General features: G+C 41.6%; 1 protein-coding gene across 2 annotated transcripts; it reads right to left on the reverse strand.

Moving 5' to 3' along the window:
- Window positions 1-302: 302 nt before the first annotated feature.
- Window positions 303-18558, reverse strand: PLPBP (pyridoxal phosphate binding protein). 2 transcript variants are annotated; one of them, XM_045879829.3, is made up of 8 exons: window positions 18395-18512; window positions 16114-16221; window positions 16000-16035; window positions 15295-15370; window positions 5127-5261; window positions 3314-3456; window positions 2771-2869; window positions 303-1687 (listed from the first exon to the last, which is right to left on the reverse strand). In XM_045879829.3, exons 1-8 carry the CDS (start codon window positions 18491-18493, stop codon window positions 1556-1558), a joined length of 828 nt encoding a protein of 275 aa, XP_045735785.1. In that variant the 5' UTR covers window positions 18494-18512; the 3' UTR covers window positions 303-1555. The 2 variants fall into 2 exon arrangements, with proteins under 2 accessions (XP_045735785.1, XP_045735786.1); XM_045879830.3 differs by lacking the exon at window positions 2771-2869 and having other exon boundaries at window positions 18395-18558.
- Between the last annotated feature and the right edge of the window lie 2343 nt (window positions 18559-20901).

Consider the following 20901-nt stretch of genomic DNA (forward strand, 5'->3'; position numbering starts at 1 on the left):
TGGAGCCCCAGTGCTTGCCCCAAGCTTAGCCCATGTCGCCACCTAGAGGCCACTTAAAATAGAGGTTCTTGTGGCAAGAGGTAACCTCTTTCCTTCATAATTCCTGAAAGGCTGGATTTCATTTTCTTGCCTTTAGAAGTTCAGAATTCCTCTCTCATCTACAGTGTGGCTCTGGCTGCATCTCTGACCCAGGGGAAGTCCTCCGCTAAAGCCGGGCTGGCACGGTGTCAAGCGATGGGCACAGCTGCTTCCCGTCGGCCCCGACGCCCCGCTCCTGTTAGACTCACTCATTACACCAGGTCTTAAAAAATAAATCTTTTAATTGCTTTGTAATTGGCACAGGTGGTATAATTCAAACTCACATTTTTATTTAACACACTCTGAAACATCATTTTATAGCTCTGACTGAAAGAATACAGGAATCATCATGGTTTTAAGTTTTACAAAATTACATTCAGCAGCAACAACAGGTTCTGAAAGTTATTTCATGAAATTAAAGACCAGGGCTTGAAAAAATAAGGAAAAAAATATCCAGAAAATAAACAACGCGGACCGAAGTCACCTGTTATGAATATTTGAGAATTGTGCTTTCTGGTTTTTGAAGACCTTGCTACTTTATTAACAACCAAGAAGTTGTAAAATTCTGCCTTATCAGGATAGCAGGGGAGGGGAGGCTACAGATGTGCCTGGAAAATGCTCTGCATGGGCGGGAACCTCAAAGCCAGGCCTCATCGAACGTGTGAGCCTGAACTGGCTTTGAAGGAATTTCTGGGAAGCGATGAGATTCACAGGTCTTTGAAAAGAAATTACCATTAAGAGGATTATGGTGGTGAAGACATCACAGCATTCAATTCTCCTCACTGGAGAGCCCAAGGGGAAAAAGCTCAAAGCCCTGTCTCTAGAGGAGGATGTTAGAAAGGTCCAAACCCATTTACGTTACCTCTGTCATTTTCAGGGTCAATACCACACGGTGGCGAGTGCCATAAACTCTCAGGAGCCCCGATTTGGGTCTGGAGCACTGCCTTGAGCCCGTTCCTGAAGGTATGCGTACTGCCGGTCCAGAGCAGAGAGGAATATCTACTGGGCGGGGTGGGAAATGGGGGCTGCAATCGCCTCGCTCCAGAGCAGCAAAGACAGTTACTCAGGAGGGGTCTGTCCTACGATAATTTTCCATGAAAGGGGACGACAAACGTGAATCCCTCTCAGTTTGGTGATTATAGGCATCAGTGGCCACATTTTAACCTGGGGCAGGCATTCATGGGCTGCTTGGTATTCCCGGGCAGGACTGGAAACGGAACTCAATCCCTGGCTGCTGACTTACATCCATTCTGCGGAAATGTCTGGATCTCTCAGCTCCAATCCACAGCCACTACCTGAAGCGAACTTCTTGGGTCAGACCCTAAGTACAGATGCCTTCCATCAACACACGTCATCATCAGCACGCTCTCTGCAGGTCACAAGGAGAGCACGGCTGTGGCTGTGGCTGTGACACAGGGACCATCAAGAGGGAAGTCCAGCTGAGTGCAGAGCTCGTCCTCCTGGACGGGCCCTGGCCTCAGTGTCCCTGTGCCACCTCCACCGGCGCCTTCAGGTCGGCTGCCGACTTGTCCAGGGCAGGTTTCTTGGAGTAATCTCGCTCTCCAAAAATGGTGCTTCCTACTCGGACATTCGTAGATCCCGCTTCAATCTGCGGGAAAGAAGAGAAAGTACCGGGGCCCGAGCTGAAATAAGGCAGCGACCGCGGAAGCTGTGTTAGTCACTGTGGCTCTAGAGGGCCTTCTACGAAGGGCGACGATAAGGCAGCTGAAGAGGGCCACGGGGCAGTGGTTAACCTTGGGTGTGTCTGAGAAATCGGTACGCGTGTCCCTGGCCGTCACCATGATTAGGGAAGACGACCGCCGCTTATCTGGGGCCGGGGATATGAGAGGTCACGCTGTGTGACTGAGACGCGGTGGCACAATGGAGAGGTCTCACAGCCCCCGGCCCTTCCTAATGCTCCATGATTAGGCAGGTGAAAAAACCTCCTCCTGATTGTTTGAGCACAGGATCAAATGCCATCGTACTTATAAACAAAGTATTTTTGCACTGTTCTGATTTATGTGACTTTCTAAGAATGCAACTACTGGATGCACAGTGAAGTTTGTATTTTGATTTTTAGCACTTAATGTCAAGTTATTTCCAGAAAAGCATATATGATAAATAACCTTAAAAAAATGATAGTTTAGGGGCACCTGGGTGGTTCAGATGGTTGAGCATCTGCCTTCGGCTCAGGTCATGATCCCAGGGTCCTGGGATCAAGTCCCGCATCGGGCTCCCTGCTCGGCGGGGAGCCTGCTTCTCCCTCTGCCTCTGCCTCTGCCTCTCTGACTCTCATGAATAAATAAATAAAACATTTAAAAAAATTAGTTTAATTTTTTTATTTTTAAGTAATCTCTATATCCACCGTGGGGCTTGACCTCACGACCCCGAGATCAAGAGTCGCGTGCTCTACCGACTGGGCCAACCAGGCATCCCTTCTTAGTTCTTTAGAATCCACTTAGGGAATTATATTGAGTTTTAAAAAGTTATGTGTCAGGCTATAATTTCTATACATTTCATTTCAAAAGAGAAGGGGGTGGGGGATGCTGGAACAGTTGAGAACCACTGCGATTTGGGGCCCTATTGCTACAATGAGGCATTTTCAAAGATTTCTCTGGCAAAAACCGCTTCCTGCTGTGGCCTTTTGGACCCTCCCCTTGAGGCAGATAAGGGCCCCCAGGAGGACACTCACTGCATGTTGGAAGTCCATGGACATGCCCATGCTCAGCTCAACCTGCTCAGTGGGGATGTTCAGCTTTTTACACAGCTCCTCTCGGAGGGACAGTAACACCTGACAGAAAGACAAGTGTGACATTTATTTAACTACTGCCTTCTCTAAGGATGCCTGAAAGTGGTTGGATCTGAAGACCTCTGCCAAAGATTATTGATTCCTCGTGGTTTCAAGGCCTGTCAAAATTTCCAGAAGTTAGTGAGTTTTTTTTTTAGCAAATGCTCCTACTTTCAAAAAAAAAACGATCAGCCATTGGAAAAGGAAGAAAAGAACTCGTGTTTTAGCCAGGTTCAAGTGGGGTTGAGAAAGGTCTGTGGGGTTTTGGAAACCTATTTTCTCCTTTCCTTATGAGAAGAGTTCAGAAGACGGCTATAACCCCGAGGCAATGTCTGGGATGTCTCTGAAGTTTATTATGACAGCCAGTCCTGTGACAGCATTTCGCTAAGATGCTTCCTTAGCATGCGAGCAATCCGCGCCCCCGGCCCCATCCTTGGCCCCCAGTACCTGGAAGTCCGGATTTGGTCCTTGACTGAAATCATGGCCAAAGCTTCCTATGGTCATCAGCCCCACGAATTCCAGGCTGGGGCAGTTGGCATTTATGTGTTCCACCACGGCTACTGTCTCTGAAGGCAGAAGGCCGTGTTTACCTTCACAAAAAGGAACAGAAGACACTTGTACCAACATGTTAGAAGTAGCCAGAGAAAGGCTTCATTTTCATCCCTTCCTTATAACAAAGGAGGTGACTTTCGGGCTAGAGGACTTCTTGAAAGAAATGTATCCTCAAGTCCTAAGGAGTAACTTTATTTTTGAGGTCTTTGTCTATGTTGCTTCCCTTCTGGTTATGAAATGAGCAATAATCATCTGAATCTCAGTGATCTGAGCTGAGAACAGCTAGAGCAGAGGGAAGAGAAAAAAACACTGCTTTTCTTGGGACACCAAGAAGACTCATATTGTCAAAATGCCAGACTCAGCAGAGAGTTCTTTTCCTAGCTCTGGTACGTCTATAGTTTCATTAATTTATTAGAGAACTGTAAACATTTTAAAATAAAGTATACATCACAGTGTTCACTATGTATCTGTAAAATTTAATGGAACTTGCTAATTAACTGGAGGAGGAATCTGCTGCAAATGATTATTTGCTATGCAGTTATAAGCAATATGGATATTCTCTTTCCCTCATTTATCAAATGGAGATGCTATGAATGTTCTCTTTAATCTTTAGTTACAGCAAATTATAGCTAATTATCAAGAAGAAATGATGTCACAGACTCAACCTGGAGTTAATTTCAGATGTACCTGTATTGATAACGTATTATATAATCTAGGTGCATGTAGAAATAATAATTGTTACAATTTACAGAACACTTACGTGTCAGGCACATGTGCCAAGTCCTAAGAGCTTTTCACTTAATATAATAACGATGCAGTAAGTACTCTTTCTATCTCCACTCTAAAAATGAGGAAACTGAGGCATAGGGAGGCTCAGTACTTTGTCCAAGGTCACACAACTAGAAACTACGCAACTGAGATTTAAAGTCAGGACACCTGGCCTGAGGGTCTATCTGGAAAACAGCCTGCACTGTGTTCCTTCATGTTACAGTTTGGTGAATACTGGGGTTCTGCTGGTCGTAAGCAAATGACTGGTCTGTGAACACTTACTCTTAACAAGTGCTAACAAGTAAGATGTACAGGGTTGCCTGCCAACAGCTCTGCCCATATTACCACTTTCAATCCTCACAACACCCTCTGACGTAGGCACCATTATGATTATCACTGTCTGCCAAGGAAACTGAGGTACAGAGAGCTCAGGTAACTTGCCCGAGGTTACAATGCTGGGAAGTGTGGGGGCTCAAATCTGAGCTCTGATTTCAAAGCTCCTGCTCTGTTCACTAGGTTACCCTGTCAACCCAAGCCCCTTAAAGATATTCATTAACTGGTGACTTTCTTCTATTCTCTCCCAATGTAACACTAAGTAATTTTTTTAACACCTGAGTGTTACACATGTAACTATGCCATCTCTTTCAGGAGTGATGGACTTCTAGGAATTTTCAGGAGATCAGTTACAGTCCCCCTTCCTGACTTTCCTATTCTGGGCCACCAAAAAATTAAGAATTACCAAACCACAATGTATGAAAGAATTATACATGGACTGGCTTAGATGTCATTGTGCCATCTAGATCCTACAGAAAACAGCTTACTTAAAGGTCTGTGATTTCCTTCTAGAACCTTAGCTATCAGATACTTAGGCCTGCCATTCTTCCTGACCTTCAACCATCCTAAAGGAAGAAAAATCTACAATTCAGGTCGCGTCACTTACTCTCCTCTCCACTGGTGTTAACCTGGACCATAACCTTTAACCTTTCAGGAGAACCTTTTTTCTGCCACGAACTGTTCACTTTGTCTGCCAACTTCACAGAATCCACTGTTTCCAGCATGAAGAGATTGGGGACAGCTGTAACAAGAAAGAGGCAAGGTAATTCTTCACTCACCCTACTGCAGCAAGCAACATACAACCAATCTTTTTGACTTGGTGGATGGAAGAACTATTTCCCAGAAAAAGACAAGACAGTGAAGTATCAGTTCTGTTCAGACTTATGTGACGGTTTTACTAGATGTCAGTTTGAATGTCGGCCCACTGCTATCTCATCAGAAAGGACCAATCAGGGAAACAGTGTCTACTGCAACCAGGTGGCACACGCATTCAAGAGGGCTGGAAATTGTGCAGATTCCCAAGAGCAGGCTCGATGGGACTACATCTCAGTTCACACTGTGAGAACTGGGTCAAGATGACCATAAAAAAAGGATAACTATGGAGGCCAAAGTGCTTCCCTGGCATGAAAACGCCATGTTCTTAAACTGTGGGACGGGGGTGCTCTGATTCAGCAAGGATATCAGAATGACAGCTAAGGGAGATGCTGACGTCATCAAAACCATCTCCTTTTCCAAAGAAGCATGTGACATGAGGTATCATCACTCTTGCCTCAGATACATAACAACAAACACATCAGCAACATGAGCAGCTTGCTCTTGTCAAACAGGCAATTTTACTGCTTTTTAATCTTTACCATGGTTCATGAAGCACTATTATTACCTCCACCTTACAGATAGGGAAACTGAGGCTCAGAAAGGATAAAGTTTATTCAAGTTTACAAAACTAACAAATATTAGAGCTGTGATTTAAATGATGGCAAACTCCTATTTTTAAAAAGATTTTATTTGTTTGAGAGAGAGAGAGTGAGAGTTGGGGGGGAGGGGCAAGAGGAGAGGGGCAAGCAGACTCCCTGCTGAGCAGGGAGCCCAACATGGGGCTTCATCCCAGGACCCTAAGATCATGACCTGAGCCAAAGGCAGATGCTTAACCATCTGAGCCACCCAGGAGCCCCATGACTCCATATTCTTTTTTTTTTTTTTTTAAGATTTTTCATTTATTTATTTATGTGTGTGTGAGAGGGAAAGAGAGAGACCAAGAAAGCACAAGCAGGGGGAGCAGCAGGCAGAGAGAGAAGCAGGTTCCCTGCTGAGCAAGGAGCCTGATGTGGGACCCTGGGATCATGACCTGAGCCGAAGGCAGACGCTCAACCGACTGAGCCATCCAGGTGTCCCATGACTCCATATTCTTAATGCTGAATTTGAGCTCAGGCTACTTCACTTGAAAAAATATGTATTTAAAAGGGGCGCCTGGGTGGCTCAGTCGTTAAGTGTCTGCCTTCGGCTCAGGTCATGATCCTAGGGTCCTGGGATCGAGCCCCACATCGAGCTCCCTGCTTGGTGGGAAGCCTGCTTCTCCCTCTCCCTCTCCCCCTGCTTGTGTTCCCTCTCTCGCTGTGTCTCTCTCTGTTAAATAAAGAAATAAAATCTTAAAAAAAAATGTATTTAAAAAAGAGACCAAAAGTAGACATGCTTGAAGTAAAAAAAAAAAAAAAAAAATGCAATATAGAAGTATATGCAGTAAAAACTCAAAGCCTCGGGGCGCCTGGGTGGCTCAGTCGGTTAAGCGGCTGCCTTCGGCTCAGGTCATGATCCCAGAGTCCTGGGATCGAGCCCCACGTCGGGCTCCCTGCTCCTTGGAGAGCCTGCTTTTCCCTCTCCCTCTGCCTGCCTCTCTGCCTACTTGTGCTCTCTCTCTCTCTGTCAAATAAATAAATAAAATCTTTAAAAACAACAACAACAACAAAAAAAACTCAAAGCCTCTCATCCTAGAAACTACCACTATTACCACTGGGCTGAGGATTCTTCCACATCTATTTTAGTGTATTTCCATCCAATCACACCCCCCCCAGATGTATAATTTCCTATTATTTTTTGAAATAACATACAGATTGGATCATACTGGTTTTTTCTTTTCCCTAAAGATTTTATTTTTAAGTAATCTCTACACCCATTGTGGGACTTGAACTTATAACTTATAACCCTGAGATCAAGATTCACACACTCCACTGACTGAGCCAGACAGGCGGCCCTGGATCATAGTAAATGTTTTATGGGTTGCTTGCTTCCAGTTAGCATGATTTTTTTTTCCAGTTACATGATTTTTTTTACATTAGTACCATAAATCTACTGGTACTTTTAACAACTGCAATATTCCACAGAACAGATGATCACAATTTACTTAACATTGTTCTTATTAATAGACATTGTTTCTTTTTTACTACAAAACCAAAGCTTTGAAACAGATCTTTGGGCACATATACAAGTTGCTATAGGATACATGAGTTCTAAGAACTGAAATTACTAGTTAAGGAGGAAGTACAATTAAAACTGTGTTAGATACTAGAAATCCAAAAAAGCCCTACCATTTTAGAATCTTCCTGGCAAAATGCGGAATGCTCATTTATTCATGCTCTCAAAACACTGGATATTAGCAGACTTTTTATTTTTTGCAAACCTGATCAGTGAAAAGTAGAATTTATTATTGTATTTTGCATTTCTCTTATTGAGGGTAAGCATTTTTCATTTGATTACTGGTCTTTTGTGTATTTTATCCTTATAAATGGCCTGTTCTTAGTTTTTCCCTATGTTTTTTCTTATGCATTAACAAATATACATATGGTTCTTTATACATTATGGACATTAATCTCTTCCCCTTTTAAAAAATATTATTTTACTACCAATCTGTGTTTCCCTTTTGCTTTGACATATAGAAAGCTTTAATTTTTATGTAAGCAAATGTGCTAATTGTTTCTTTTATGGCTTCCAAACTTTATGTTTTATTTAGAAAGGCCTTTCACCAGCCTGAAAAAATAAAAATATTTTCCTATTTTTCTTCTAATACTTCATAGTTTTGATTTTCAAGTTAAGATTCTTTAGTCTTGCTGGAATTTATTTACACTGTGAGGAAGGGAATCTAATTTAATTATTTCTCCAATAAAAAGCTGATTGTCTTGCTGCCACTTATTAAGTATAAATAGGCTCCCTACTTCCCCCACACCTAATATGAAATAGCTTTTAAAAATAATATAATAGACTTCTGCTTTCCGACAAGATGAAATACAGGGGTCAGATTCACCCTCCCACCTGAACGTCCAAATGGACAAAGTATATAAGACAATGGTTTACAAGAACTGGGTATCATGCAATGAAAGATAGTGATCTCTGAGGGATGAGAAACGAATGAAGTGAGCCCTACAACTGCCCCAGCTTGTTGCCTGGAGAGTTTCTAGAATGTGGCACAGGAAGGGGGAACACGGGCAGAGTGTGGACCCAAGTTGAGGACATGAACTGAGAATCTGGAAAGACTAAGTAGCTAGAGTGCACAGGGCAGAGTTCGGGAGAGGACAGAGCTGCACACAGAGAGATCACTGGTGAGTTGTGAAGGGCTCCCTTCCAGAACTCAGCTGGGTACAGATCAGCATGTGCATGTGAGGAAATCAGCCCTGGCTGAGGGCAGAACTGTTTGAAAGGATTAGAAGAAATTAGAAATAGGCATGGAATAGTGCCTATTCTCACCAGACAGGCTCAGGATTCATGGGGCACTGGGTATAGAGTACATGGAGTAATGGGGAATAATTAGTCCTAGACTGAGCTCTGCTCCAGTCACACCAACTAATCTTAAAAGCAAGACCTAAAAAGATCAAACTGTTCTCAAGTAACTTAACTGTGTTCTAAACAAAGCTCAAAAATATTTATAAGAATACAAAAACGACCAGCTCCCAACAAGAAAATTCACAATGTTTGGCTGTCCAAAAAAAAAAAAAAAAAAAAAATCAGACACTCAAAGAAGCAGGAAATATAATACATAATGAGGGGTTAAATCAATCTGTTGAAACTGCTCCAGACTGTCAAAGATGATAGAATCAGTAGATAGCACATTAAAACAGTTTCTATAACCATGTGCCATATATAAAAAATACAGAGAGCCATGGAAGATACAAAAAAAGACTCAAATTAAACTTCTAGCGTGAAAACTACCATGTAGGAGATGAAAAATCCACTGACGGAATTAATGGCAAGTTAGACAATGCTAAAGAAAGGCTTAGTTACCTTGAAGAAATGATCTAAAATGAAACACAGAGGGGGAAAAAAAAAATCACAAAAATTAAAAGAGCATCAGTGGGCTGTGGAATCACCTCAAGCAGACTGATAGGTAACTGGAGTCCCCAAAGGAGAAGAGAAAGGGGGAGGCAGAAAATATATGTGGAGAAACAATAGTTGAAAAATTTCTAAACTTGATTAGAACCCCAGATCCAAGAAGCTCAATGAACCCCAAGCACAAGAAATGTGGAAAAAAAAAAAAAAATTACACCAAGGCATATCATAATCAAATTGCTCAAAGCCAGTGATAATGAGAAAATCTTAAAAGTAGTTAAAGGAAAAAAAAACCATGTTACACACAGAGGAACAAAGATAAGGATGACATTATATTTCTCATTGGAAACAATGTAAGTAAAGACAGTGGAGCAACATCTTTAAAGTACTGAACGAAAAAACTGTCAAGCTACAGTTCTATAGTCTGCAAAATTACCTCTCAAAAATAAAGGTGAAGGTGCAAAAAAGTTCAATGGAAAAGAATGAAGTTACATCTCCCTCTTCCTTAGGCTGTACATAAAAATTAACTCAAAAAGACCCAAAGGTGAGAGTTAACACTATAAAACTCTTAGAAGAAAACAGGAGTAAATCTTTGTGACCTTGGGGGCATCTGGCTGGCTACTCTCGATCTGAGGGTTGTGAGTTCAAGCCCCACACTGGGCACAGAGATTACTTAAAAAAAAAAAAAAAAATTCTTTGTGACCTTGGATTTCTTAGTTACAGTACCAAAAGCACATGCCACAAAAGAAAAAAGAGATAAACTATTGTACATTAAAAAGAAAGATTTCTGGGCTACAAATGATACCATAAAGAAAATGAAAAGACAACCCATCGAATGGGAGAAAATATTTGCAAATCATATATAGCATAAAGGACTGGTACATAGGATATATAAAGAACTTGTACAACTCAATAATAAAAAGACCCAATTAAAAAACACACAAAGGATTTGAACAGACATTTCTCCAAAGAAGATGTACAAATGGCCAATAAACACATGAAAAAATGCTCAACTTCATTTGTCATTAGGGAAATGCAAATCAAACCACAATGAGATACCATTTCACATATTTTTTATTACACCACTTTATCTCCTTTGCTGACTTATTAGCTATAACTCTCTATTGTGTTATTTTATTGGTTGCTTTATTTTATTTTTTAAAGTAAGCTTTATGCCCAATGTGGGGCTTGAACTCATGACCCTGAGATCAAGTTGCAATGCTCTACCAACTGAGCCAGTCAGGCACCCTTATTGGTTGCTTTTAAAGTTGAACTTGTACACAGTCTACCTTAAAATGGTGTCATACCACTTCATATAAAGTTTAAGAACCTAATAATAGTGTACTTCTGTTTCTTACTTTCCTTTTTGTATGTTACTGTTTCAATGCACTTTACTTTTTCATGTTATAAATTCCACAATACATCATTATTTTTGTTTATATAACATATTATACTAATAGAACAGCAGAGAAAAATTAATGAAACTAAAAGTAGTTCTCTGAGGAGATTGATAAACTTGATAAACCTCCAGCCAGATGGATTAGGAAAAAAAAGAGAAGACACAAATTACCAACATCAGGAATGAGTTGACATCACTACAGATTCTACAGATATTAAAAGGATAATAAAGAGATATTACAAACAACTTAATGCTCATAAATTTATTACTTTAGATGAAATGGGCAAACTCCTCAAAAAACATAAAGTAACAAAGCTCACCTAAGAAAAAACAGATTATGTGAATAGTCTATTAACAAAATTGAAACTAAAACAAAGAAACTCCAGGCATCACTGGTGAATTCTACCAAGCAGTTAAGGAAGGGACCATACCAATTCCACACAAACTCTTTCATTCAAGACTGAAGAGGTGGAAATACTTTCCAGTTCATTCTATGAGGCCAACATTATTCTCTTATCAAACCTAAAAAAAGATATTACAAGAAAACAACAGCCCATGTCTCTTATGAATGTAGGTGCAAACATTCTAAGCAAAACTTAACAAATCAAATGCAACATTACAGTAAAAGGATAATATTGCCTGACCAAGTGAGCTTATTCCTAAGAATATAGGGGTGGTTTAACATTTGAAAATCAATAAATATAATTCAACATGTTAATAAACTGAAAAAGAAAAACCCGTAGGATCATTTCAATGGATGCAATAAGGCATTTGACAAAATCTAACACTGATTCTTGATAAAGCCTCTCAGCAAACTAGGATTAGAAGAATAATTCCTCCTTCTGATAAAAAACATCAAGAAAAACATGCATGTACACTTGTAGCATTTCTATTCAATACTGTATTGGAGGTATTAGCTAGTATAATAAGGCAAGAAAAAGAAATAAAAGGCATCCAGATTGGCAATTGTCTTTGTTTATAGGTAACATAATTGTCTACCTAGAAAATTATATGGAATCTGCAAAAACAAAACAAAACAAAACCCCCCCCCAAACCCCCACTAGAGTAAGTAGAACTTAAAAAACTACTAAGAAACTACTAGAATAAGTAGAACTACTAGCATGAGTTTAATAAAGTTGCAGGATAGAAAATGAATATACAAAATCAATTGTATTATATATTAGCAAAAAACAATCAGAAATTGAAGTAACAGCATCAATAACAGTATCAACAGACAGCATCAAAATATAAGAAAAACTTAGATATAAATCAGACAAAAGATGAGGAAATCCTGCACAATGAAAACTACAAAATATTACTGAGAGAAGTTAAAGAAGACCTAAATAAATACTGAGCTATACCCCCATTAATGTGTTGGGAGACTCAGTATTTTTACTATGTCAATGTTCTCCAAACTGATCTAGAGATTCAATATAATCCTAATCAAATACCTGGCAGGATGTTTGTTTTGTTTTATTTTGGTAGAAACTGACAAATTGGTTTATATGGAAATGCAAAGGATCTAGAATAGCCAAAATGACTTTGAAAAAGAGGAACAAGGTTGGGGACTAACAATACTCAATTTCAAGAATTATTATAAAGCAGGGCACCTGGGTGGCTCAGTTGTTAAGCGTCTGCCTTCGGCTCAGGTCATGATCACAAGGTCCTGGGATTGAGCCCCACATCCCCCAGAGAGAGGGAACACAAGCAGGGGGAGAGGGAGAGGGAGAAGCAGGTTTCCCGCTGAGCAGGGAGCCCGATGTAGGGCTCGATCCCAGGACCGTGGGATCACGACCTGAGCCGAAGGCAGACGCTTAATGACTGAGCCACCCAGGAGTCCCAATAAATAAAATCTTTAAAAAAAGAATTATTATAAAGCTCCAGTAAATCAAAGTAGCATGCTATCAGTGTAAAAGTAGGTAAGTAGATCAGTGGAACAGAGTAAATGGTCTAGAAATAAACCCATGGATAGCTGATTTTTGATAAAGGTGCAAAGGAATGAAATGGAGAAAGGACAGACTTTCCAACAAGTAGTGTTGGAACGATTAGATATTTATATGCAAAAAAACCCCTATCTTGGAATCATACCTTGCACCATTTACAATAATTAACTCAAAGTGAATAATGATGCTTAATATAAGACTGAACAGTATAAAACTGCTAGGAGAAAATCTGTATGATTCGAACCATAGGGAAATATTTTTTAGACACAACACCTAAAGCACAGTCTATGAAAATATAAATTGATAAAATGGACTTCGTCAAATTAAAAACTTCTGTTCTTTAAAAGACGCTGTTAAGAGAATGAAAAAACAAGCAATAGAGTGGGAGAAAAAATTTGCAAAGCATGTATCTGATAAAGGACTATTATCTAGAATATATAAAGAATTCTCCTGTCTGAAAAGTAGAAAAATCCAATTAGAAAACAGGTAAAAGATTTTGAAAGACACTTCACCAAAGAAGATACATGGATACAAACATGTGAAAAGGTGTTCCATATCATTAGCCATTAGGGAAATGCGAGGACACCACCACATACCTACTAAAATGGCTAAAATTAAAAGACTGACTATGTTAAGTGTGGGCAAGGATGTGGAGGAACTTGAACCACTGCTGGTGCGAATGTACAACGGCACAACCACTTTGGAAGACAGCTTGGCAGTTTCTTCAAAAGTTAAACATACATGATGGGTAGAGGGTTTCAGTTCTGAGAGAGGAAAAGAATTTTAGAGGATAGATAGTAGTGACGGTTGCAAACAATGTAAATGTACTTGATGCCATTGAACTGTATACTTAAAAATAGTTAAGATGATAAATTTTATGTTATGTGTATTTTACCAGAATTAAAAAAAAAGTTAAACATATATTTATCATGTGATTCAGCCATTCTACTCCCAGGTATTTATTCCAAGAAGAAAAAGTCCAGGGGTGCCTGGGTGGTTCAGTCTGTTAAGTGTCTGCCTCTTGATTTCGGCTCAGGTCATGATCTCAGGGTCGTGAGATCGAGCCCCACATCAGGCTCAGTGTGGAGTCTGCTTGTCCCTCCCCCCAACCCCCACCGCTCACATGCTCTTTTTCTTTCAAATAAAAATCTTAAAGAAAACATTCTTACAAAGATGTTCACAACAATTTTTCCCCCTTACCTCTATAATAATTTTATTTGTCATAGACCGAAATTAGAAGAAACCCAAATGGCCATCAATAGGTGAATGGTTAAACTAAAAGGAGTGAACTACTGCTACACAAATCAACATGATTAACCTTAAAATAATTACGCTGAGTGGAAAAAGTCAGACCAAAAAAAGTACATTCTATTTATGATTCCATTTATATAAAACTCTTAACAAGGTAAATTAATCTACAGTGACAGAAAGCAGGTAAGTAGTGCTGAAAGAGGGGGGCACCTGGGTGGCTCAGTTGGTTAAACGTCTGCCTTTGGCTCAAGTCATGATCCCAGGGTCCTGGCATGGAGCCCCGCATCGGGCTCCCTGCTCAGCGGGGACTCTGCTTCTCCCTCTGCCCCTCCTCTCGGCTCATGCTCGCTCTCTCTAAATAAATAAATAAATAAATAACAAAATCTTAAAAAAAAAAAAAAGTAGTGCTGAAGGAGGGATTGGGGGAAGAAGCGGGAAGAAGGGGTTACAAAGGGCATGAGGAAACTTTTTGGGGTGATGGATGTGTTTACTATCTTGACTGCTGTAATGGTTTCACAGGTACAATCATATGTTAAAACTAATCAAATTGTGCACTTTAAATATATACAATTTACTGTAGGTCAATTATACTTCAATAAAGCTGCCTAAAAAAATAAAGGTTATTTTAATTTTGACACATTGAGAGAAATAAGTATTCAGTTCCTCAAACAGATCTCCACATGTCATTAGCATATGGTTAAATCCTTCTGTAGTTAATTCTTAATTTACTTTACTGTACTTCACTGTATTTCACTGTATATTATATTTTATTATTATGTACTGTGTTTTATTGTATATTATTATATTTTATTTACTATAGCTTTTTTTTTTAAGATTTCATTCATTTTTTTGACAGAGAGAGAGAGCACAAACAGGGGGAGTGGCAGGCAGAGGGAGAGGGAGAAGCAGGTTCCCCACTGAGTAAGGAGCCTGATGTGGGGCTCGATCCCAGGACCCTGGGGATCACGACCTGAGCTCAAGGCAGACGCTTAACCGACTGAGCCACCTAAGCACCCCTATAGCCTTACATTTAAAGGGAAAAGGACAAAAATATCTCCCTTGTCAAGTAAAAAATTTTATGGGCTATAATTCCTTATATTTTATTTGAAAGACCACCAAATGATACCTAACACTTCCAAGTAGGGTAGGTTTCCAAGTATAAACAACCCAGTCAATGGTGAATTCATTCTGTTCTTGGTATGAGGCTTTTTCCTTATACTAAGAATTAAGATTTTTTTTTCCCACAAAACTCCAAAACACAAATGGTGAATTAGGACTATTCTAAAAGCTGTTCCCTTTTCCACAGAAAGTAGTGTAAGTAACATAATGATAGAGATTTTGTCTTCATATTTAGAATTTTATCTTACCCATCAATTTGTTGACATTTTGTTTCTGTAGGTGGCCAATGAAGTGCCATTTGATCTCAGGACATGAAGACAGAATCTGAAGAGAAAAAGGTAACCATGTTTGACTTAGAATTTATGAAGGCCTTGCTGGCTCAAATACCTTACACACTCCCTTCTGTCTTTTCATGTCTATGCAACAAACCACTATCACCATCTTCAGCCAGGCAGGCTCCTAAGGATACTTATAGAAAAACCTAAGGCTTCTACTCTGTTTCTCTTCCTTGTTCCCATCAGCTCCCTCTATCTTTTACATATCATCCATGAAAAATGAACTGATTATGGAGCACCTGGCTGGTTCAGTCGGTAGAGCACATGATTCTTGATCAGGGTGGTGAGTTCAAGCCACACACTGGGTGTGGAGCCTACTTAAAAAAAAAAAAAAAAAAAAAAAGGATGAACTGATTAAAGCTTTCAAATCTCAAAAGGACCCAGGATTATAGCAAGCTCCTAAATCACCACATCCAAAAAGATGCAAAGGAGAAAACTATAGTCCTAGTGTTAATAAAGAAAGAAAATCTAGCTGAGAAGTATTTGGAGCTCAAGGTGAATGTAGACATTTCTACCACCAGTTGACCCTCCTGTAAAACTCAACCACCAAAATGGGTCTAACTTTCAACTGAAGGGCCAAGATTAGATACAAACTGAAGGATTGAGGTATCCACTTACTTTAGGATTTGAAGCTTTTTCTAGCAGTTCTTGAACCTAAAGGATAAAAACAGAATGAGTCAGAAGCCTGGCAATCACGACTCTTCCAAAGGCAGACTGGAAAAGGACTCTTACGTAGTTCTCCCCGAAAGTACGCTGGCCATGACTGTAGGCTTCAATCACCATGTCTGCAGGTTTGGTTTTGCTGACAGCTACTAGCCGGGGCTGGATGGCTGGGAGATCCTGCCAAGAGGGAAAGAGCCAAATGAGTGAATGTTTAGGAATATTATCCCAATAAGTTCTGTAAGATGGATCCCATAGAATCAATCGGCATAGGTCTTAACTTGACATCGGGTAAGCTCCATTATTCCAATACTGGAGGGAGACCAGCATCAAATAATGTTGATCCAATGTCTTTCAAATGTAGTGCATCCAAATCTAGATTGTTAGCTACTTTAACATCTAGTCTCTCTCAGAAGAACTGGGAAGGTAAGTAAAAGCAGTATTTCCTCAAAATGTGGTCTTTGACCAAGTGCATCAACATCATCTGGGTACCACTCCAGACCTACTGAATCTGAATCTCTGGAGCTGGAGTCTGAGAATCTGCTATTTAAACAAACTCTCCAGATGATGCTCTTGTCTACCAAGGTTGGAGGTTTAAGAATCACTTCATTAAGGGACGGCATTACCCTCTGACTAGAAGGGATGCCACTGCTGGCTTCTTAAACTCCAAGTTAAGTTTTGGAAACTCATTCTGGGCCTGGTATATTCATTAACATTGCCCCCCACTTTCCAAAGTGGCCTGTGTGGGGTAGCTTTGTAATTTACTGTGCAATCTATCAAGAACCAGTAGCAGAACAGAGGTAGGGACACCAAAAACTCTGGACTCAGGATTAGGCCCATATGACCCCCCTGTTACGGCCATCACATAAAAAGCAGAGCTTCCCTGCATTCTACTGCAACCAAATCTATACAGAGGCAACGAGAGATCCATCTACCCTCATATATCTCAGTTTTCATATACTCCATCACCCTCTGCAATTTTTACAGAATCACTGTATTTTCTTTTTTTTCAAAGATCTCTTTTATTGTCTGTGTGTAAAACCAAGCAGAGACTCATTTTTCTGAGGGCAGCAATGATACACTCAGTGATTCAGTAGAAATGAATGAGGGACACGTCATGTCAGGCACAGCGGATCCTCCATTCATGTGAATTACTTTGCTGCTTAGAAAGACCCATAACTGAACAGGCTTAAAACAGGCATAACCTCATGTCTCTGAACATGACATGGAAGAAACCGTGAATGCTTTTTTCTAATATGATTGTGATGGCTAATTTTAGAGACTCACTGTATTTTCAAAGGCCCTGAAGACTCAGATCTATTAGCAAGAAGTTTCCTCTTCCTTCTGAGGGATGCATTACCAGCCTTTTATGAGACTATGTCATAGCTCCTATGGTTATTATGATGAATTGATAATTTCCAGAGAGAAAAGTGAACAGGCAGCCCATCTGCCTGAGAAGTTATGCTGCGAGAACCTCCCGGAGTGACATTTATTAGGGAGAATCACTGAGAATCATAGAACATCAATGCCAGCAGTGAGCTTAAAGCAATCAGAGCTTATTCCATTGCCTATGGCAGATGAGGAAACTCAGGGCCAGAGTAGTTAAGTGACTTAGTTTAAGGTAACATCTATTTAGTAGCCAAGAAAAGACTATACTAATCTAGGTCTTCTGTCTCCAGGACAGCATTCTGAATTCTGACACCATAAATGCTTGATCAGAGAAACTCTGACCTTTCTGTTCAGTTGTGTCTCATTCCACACCATTCAGCTTAAACTTACAAGGAGGGAAGCAAATATCGACCCTTGATCTAATTAAATTCCAAAAAGAGACAGAATATAAGGGGGAAAAAAGTCTCCCTTTAAACTGCTTGGGATTGGATGTCAGCTCCCTCCTGCCCCAAACGTCCCAGTAGAGTCGGGCCAATCCACCTTCTCTTTCACCTACGAGTGGTGATCTCAGGAGACCTGGCCTCTTTTGGGTGCTCCTGTAGTAGACGTCTTGCAGCGTCTGGGCACAGGACTGGCGCTCTCCCGTCCGCTAAGGCTTTCGACCCCTACACAAGGCGGGGTGGGCAATGGCCGCGATGTCGGGGGAATGGTCATTTTCTCGGGTGGTGGACACCTTCTGCTCCAACTGAACCAACCTCCAGAAAACCTGGCAGACTCGTCCCGAGGTCACGGAGGAAACCCTTCGCTAGCCTTGTGGGCGCTCTGCAACCCGCGCCGACGCCAAGGCGGCAGGACGGCTCGCCGCCGGGAGACCCCCTCTGCGTCACCGTGACGACCCATTCCCACGCAGGTGTCCCCTCCTCAAAGCAGCGGCCCACCGTCCCCACGCTGTCTCCTTCCTCACCCGCGGCCGCCGTGCCACCGCCTGCTGCACGCGCTCGTTCACTGCCCGCAGTGCGAACCCGACTCCCAGCTCCGCCGACATGCTGCCTGCTCTCCACATCCCCAGGGACCAACGCCGAGCCCAGACCCCTCGCACCCCCAGGCTGAGACCACTTTCCGGTCCCGCCCAGCTCGCGTCTCGTGTGGCCCAATCGCCGCTCACCACCGAATCGTCTCATCCAATCGACACTGGGGCGGGGGCGGGGCGGGGGCGGGATGGCGGGCGGCCCCGCCCCGCCGCGGCGGCCATCTTGGGGAGGGCGCCCGGGGCCTTGCTGGGGACATGCTGGCCGGCCTCTGGACGGGGCGCTGGGCTGTGGAGGCCGCCTCTGGAGTGGTTCCGGTGCCCCCCACCCCCCCCGCCCTGGCGAGCCTTCCACGTCCAGCTGCCTGAGCCGCCGCCCCCGACCTTGTGGGAGCTTTCTGACGAAAAAAAAAAAAAAAGAGGGCCTGTTCCTGGGTCCTTGTCCTTTTCCAAATGCCCCACAGATCTGCCCGTCCATGGCGTTCAAAGAGCTGCGTGGGGACCAGGACCTGAAGCTGCTGGAGCGGGAGACATGGCTTTTAGTGTCTCAGATGAGTCTTGTGAGGAACCGTTCAGAGATATAAAAGAAAACTGTTTCTAAAGAACACGACCTGATTCAAATGTACGGTTATTCTTGTCATCCTTGAAACCAGTGCTGTCCAATTGAAATATGCGATCCACACAAGGAATTAAAGAATTTCCAATTGGCGCATAAAAAGTAAAACATTTTAATGAATACATTTAACCCAGTATCTCCAAAGTAAAGTTTCACTATGCAACCAATAGGAAAACGTAATGAGATTTTTTTTTTTCTTAATTTGGCAGAGAAAGAGCACAAGTAGGCAGAGAGGCAGGCAGAGGAGAAGCAGACTCCCCGCTGAGCAGGGAGCCCGATGCGGGGCTCGATCCCAGGACCCTGGGATCATGACCTGAGCCGAGCGCAGACGCTTAACCGACTGAGCCACCCAGGCGCCCCTGGGATTTTTTTTTTTAAAGATTTTATTTTTAAGTAATCTCTACACCCAAGCGCGGCTTGAATTCAACAACCCAAAGATCAAATATCGCATGCTCTACCCATTGAGTCAGCCAGGCGCCACGAGATTTTCTGTTTTATTGTGCTTAACTTACAAAACTCGCTGTGTAGTTTTGATTTACAGCATGCCTCAATTCGGGCTATCCATATTTCAGGAGGTTAGTAGCCACCTGCGGCTGGCGCTACCTTATCGGAGGAGACCACAGGCAGCTTTAGACGTCTAGCATGACCTCGGCACACATTCAGTCCAATTCTTGAGCGTCCTATGTGTCCAGCTCTGGGCCACATGAGGGTCATAAACATAAGGAGGAGCCAAACAATAAATTTTACTAATACAGTAAAATACAAGGTTTGATAGTCAGATGGTGAAATAGTAGGTGCTGTGGGTAGGTAGAAAGAGATCAATTGTGTTAAGGAAAGCGCTTTTGTACCGTTTAAAGATTCTCAAGCATTTCAACTTAATGAAGTGGGATGCTATTATGTTGGAGAAAAGGCTAAAGTTTGTTCCTCAGGTTGTCTTGGGGCCACTTGGCTTACTTCGAATCTTCAGGAAATAAAGGGCAATATTCTTTCTTCTCTCACCATCTTCCCAGACCCCAAGAATGATGAAATTTCATATGTTGTGCTCTGGGAAAATCACTTTTGAACAGAACCTAGGGTGCTTGCCATCAAGGACTACTTTTTGGGAAGTTTCTCTTTACCAGGTACAGGTAACTGGGTTATCTGTAAATTAGGGTTGCCAAAGACATTAGTAGTAATTGTCTTGAAATAAAATGGCTCTGGACTTGATAATTTTTACTCCTGACAAAATGATAACAACAAATGATTAGAACAGGCTTTCATGGTGTGAATAATTTGCTGTAGAGATAGCGAGTTGAAAGGTAGCAGTCAGTGGTGGGAGGTAGCAGTCAGTGGTGGGAGGAACAAAGGGGATCACAGCGACCAGGACCGCGGTAAAGAGATGTAATAGAGAAGGATTGGGTGAACATGACATAATAAAGTGATAGGCTACTTCGAACACATTTATTTTCTTTTTTAGAGAAAGAGAGCACACAAGCAGAGAGGGGCAAAGGGAGAGAGAGAATCTTAAGCAGGCTCCATGCCCAGCACACAGCCTGACTCAGGGCTCCGTCCCACAACCCTCAGATCATGACCTGAGCCAAAATCAAGAGTCGGATGCTTAACTGAGCTGCACAGGTGCCCCTGGAAAACATTTTAAAAACCATAAATACCTCATCAGATCTAAAGGATGTACACAGAATCCAGGGGATAGGTTATTATGACAACTAGCAAGAGTCTTCATTTAATATATTTCATTTAATAGGTCAGATGTCTTCTTTGAATTTTTTTTTTAAATATTTTTTTATTTATTCATTCAAGACACAGAGATAGAGAGAGAACATGAGCAGGG

The sequence above is a fragment of the Mirounga angustirostris genome, unplaced genomic scaffold (genome assembly GCF_029215605.1).
Source record: "Mirounga angustirostris isolate CCGP_5_RB_7025 unplaced genomic scaffold, mMirAng1.0.hap1 SCAF_2, whole genome shotgun sequence".
NCBI classification, from domain to species: Eukaryota; Metazoa; Chordata; class Mammalia; order Carnivora; family Phocidae; genus Mirounga; species Mirounga angustirostris.

What these genes read in the sequence shown, in the direction of transcription:
- PLPBP (XM_045879829.3), bottom strand. Translation starts at nt 18,493, where the DNA reads ATGTGGAGAGCAGGCAGCATGTCGGCGGAGCTGGGAGTCGGGTTCGCA. An exon ending in GACCAAATCCGGACTTCCAG is followed by an intron (nt 2,870 to 3,313) that starts GTACTGGGGGCC and finishes TCTTTCTGTCAG; the next exon opens with GTGTTACTGTCCCTCCGAGA. An exon ending in CCATGGACTTCCAACATGCA is followed by an intron (nt 1,688 to 2,770) that starts GTGAGTGTCCTC and finishes TCTTTCCCGCAG; the next exon opens with ATTGAAGCGGGATCTACGAA.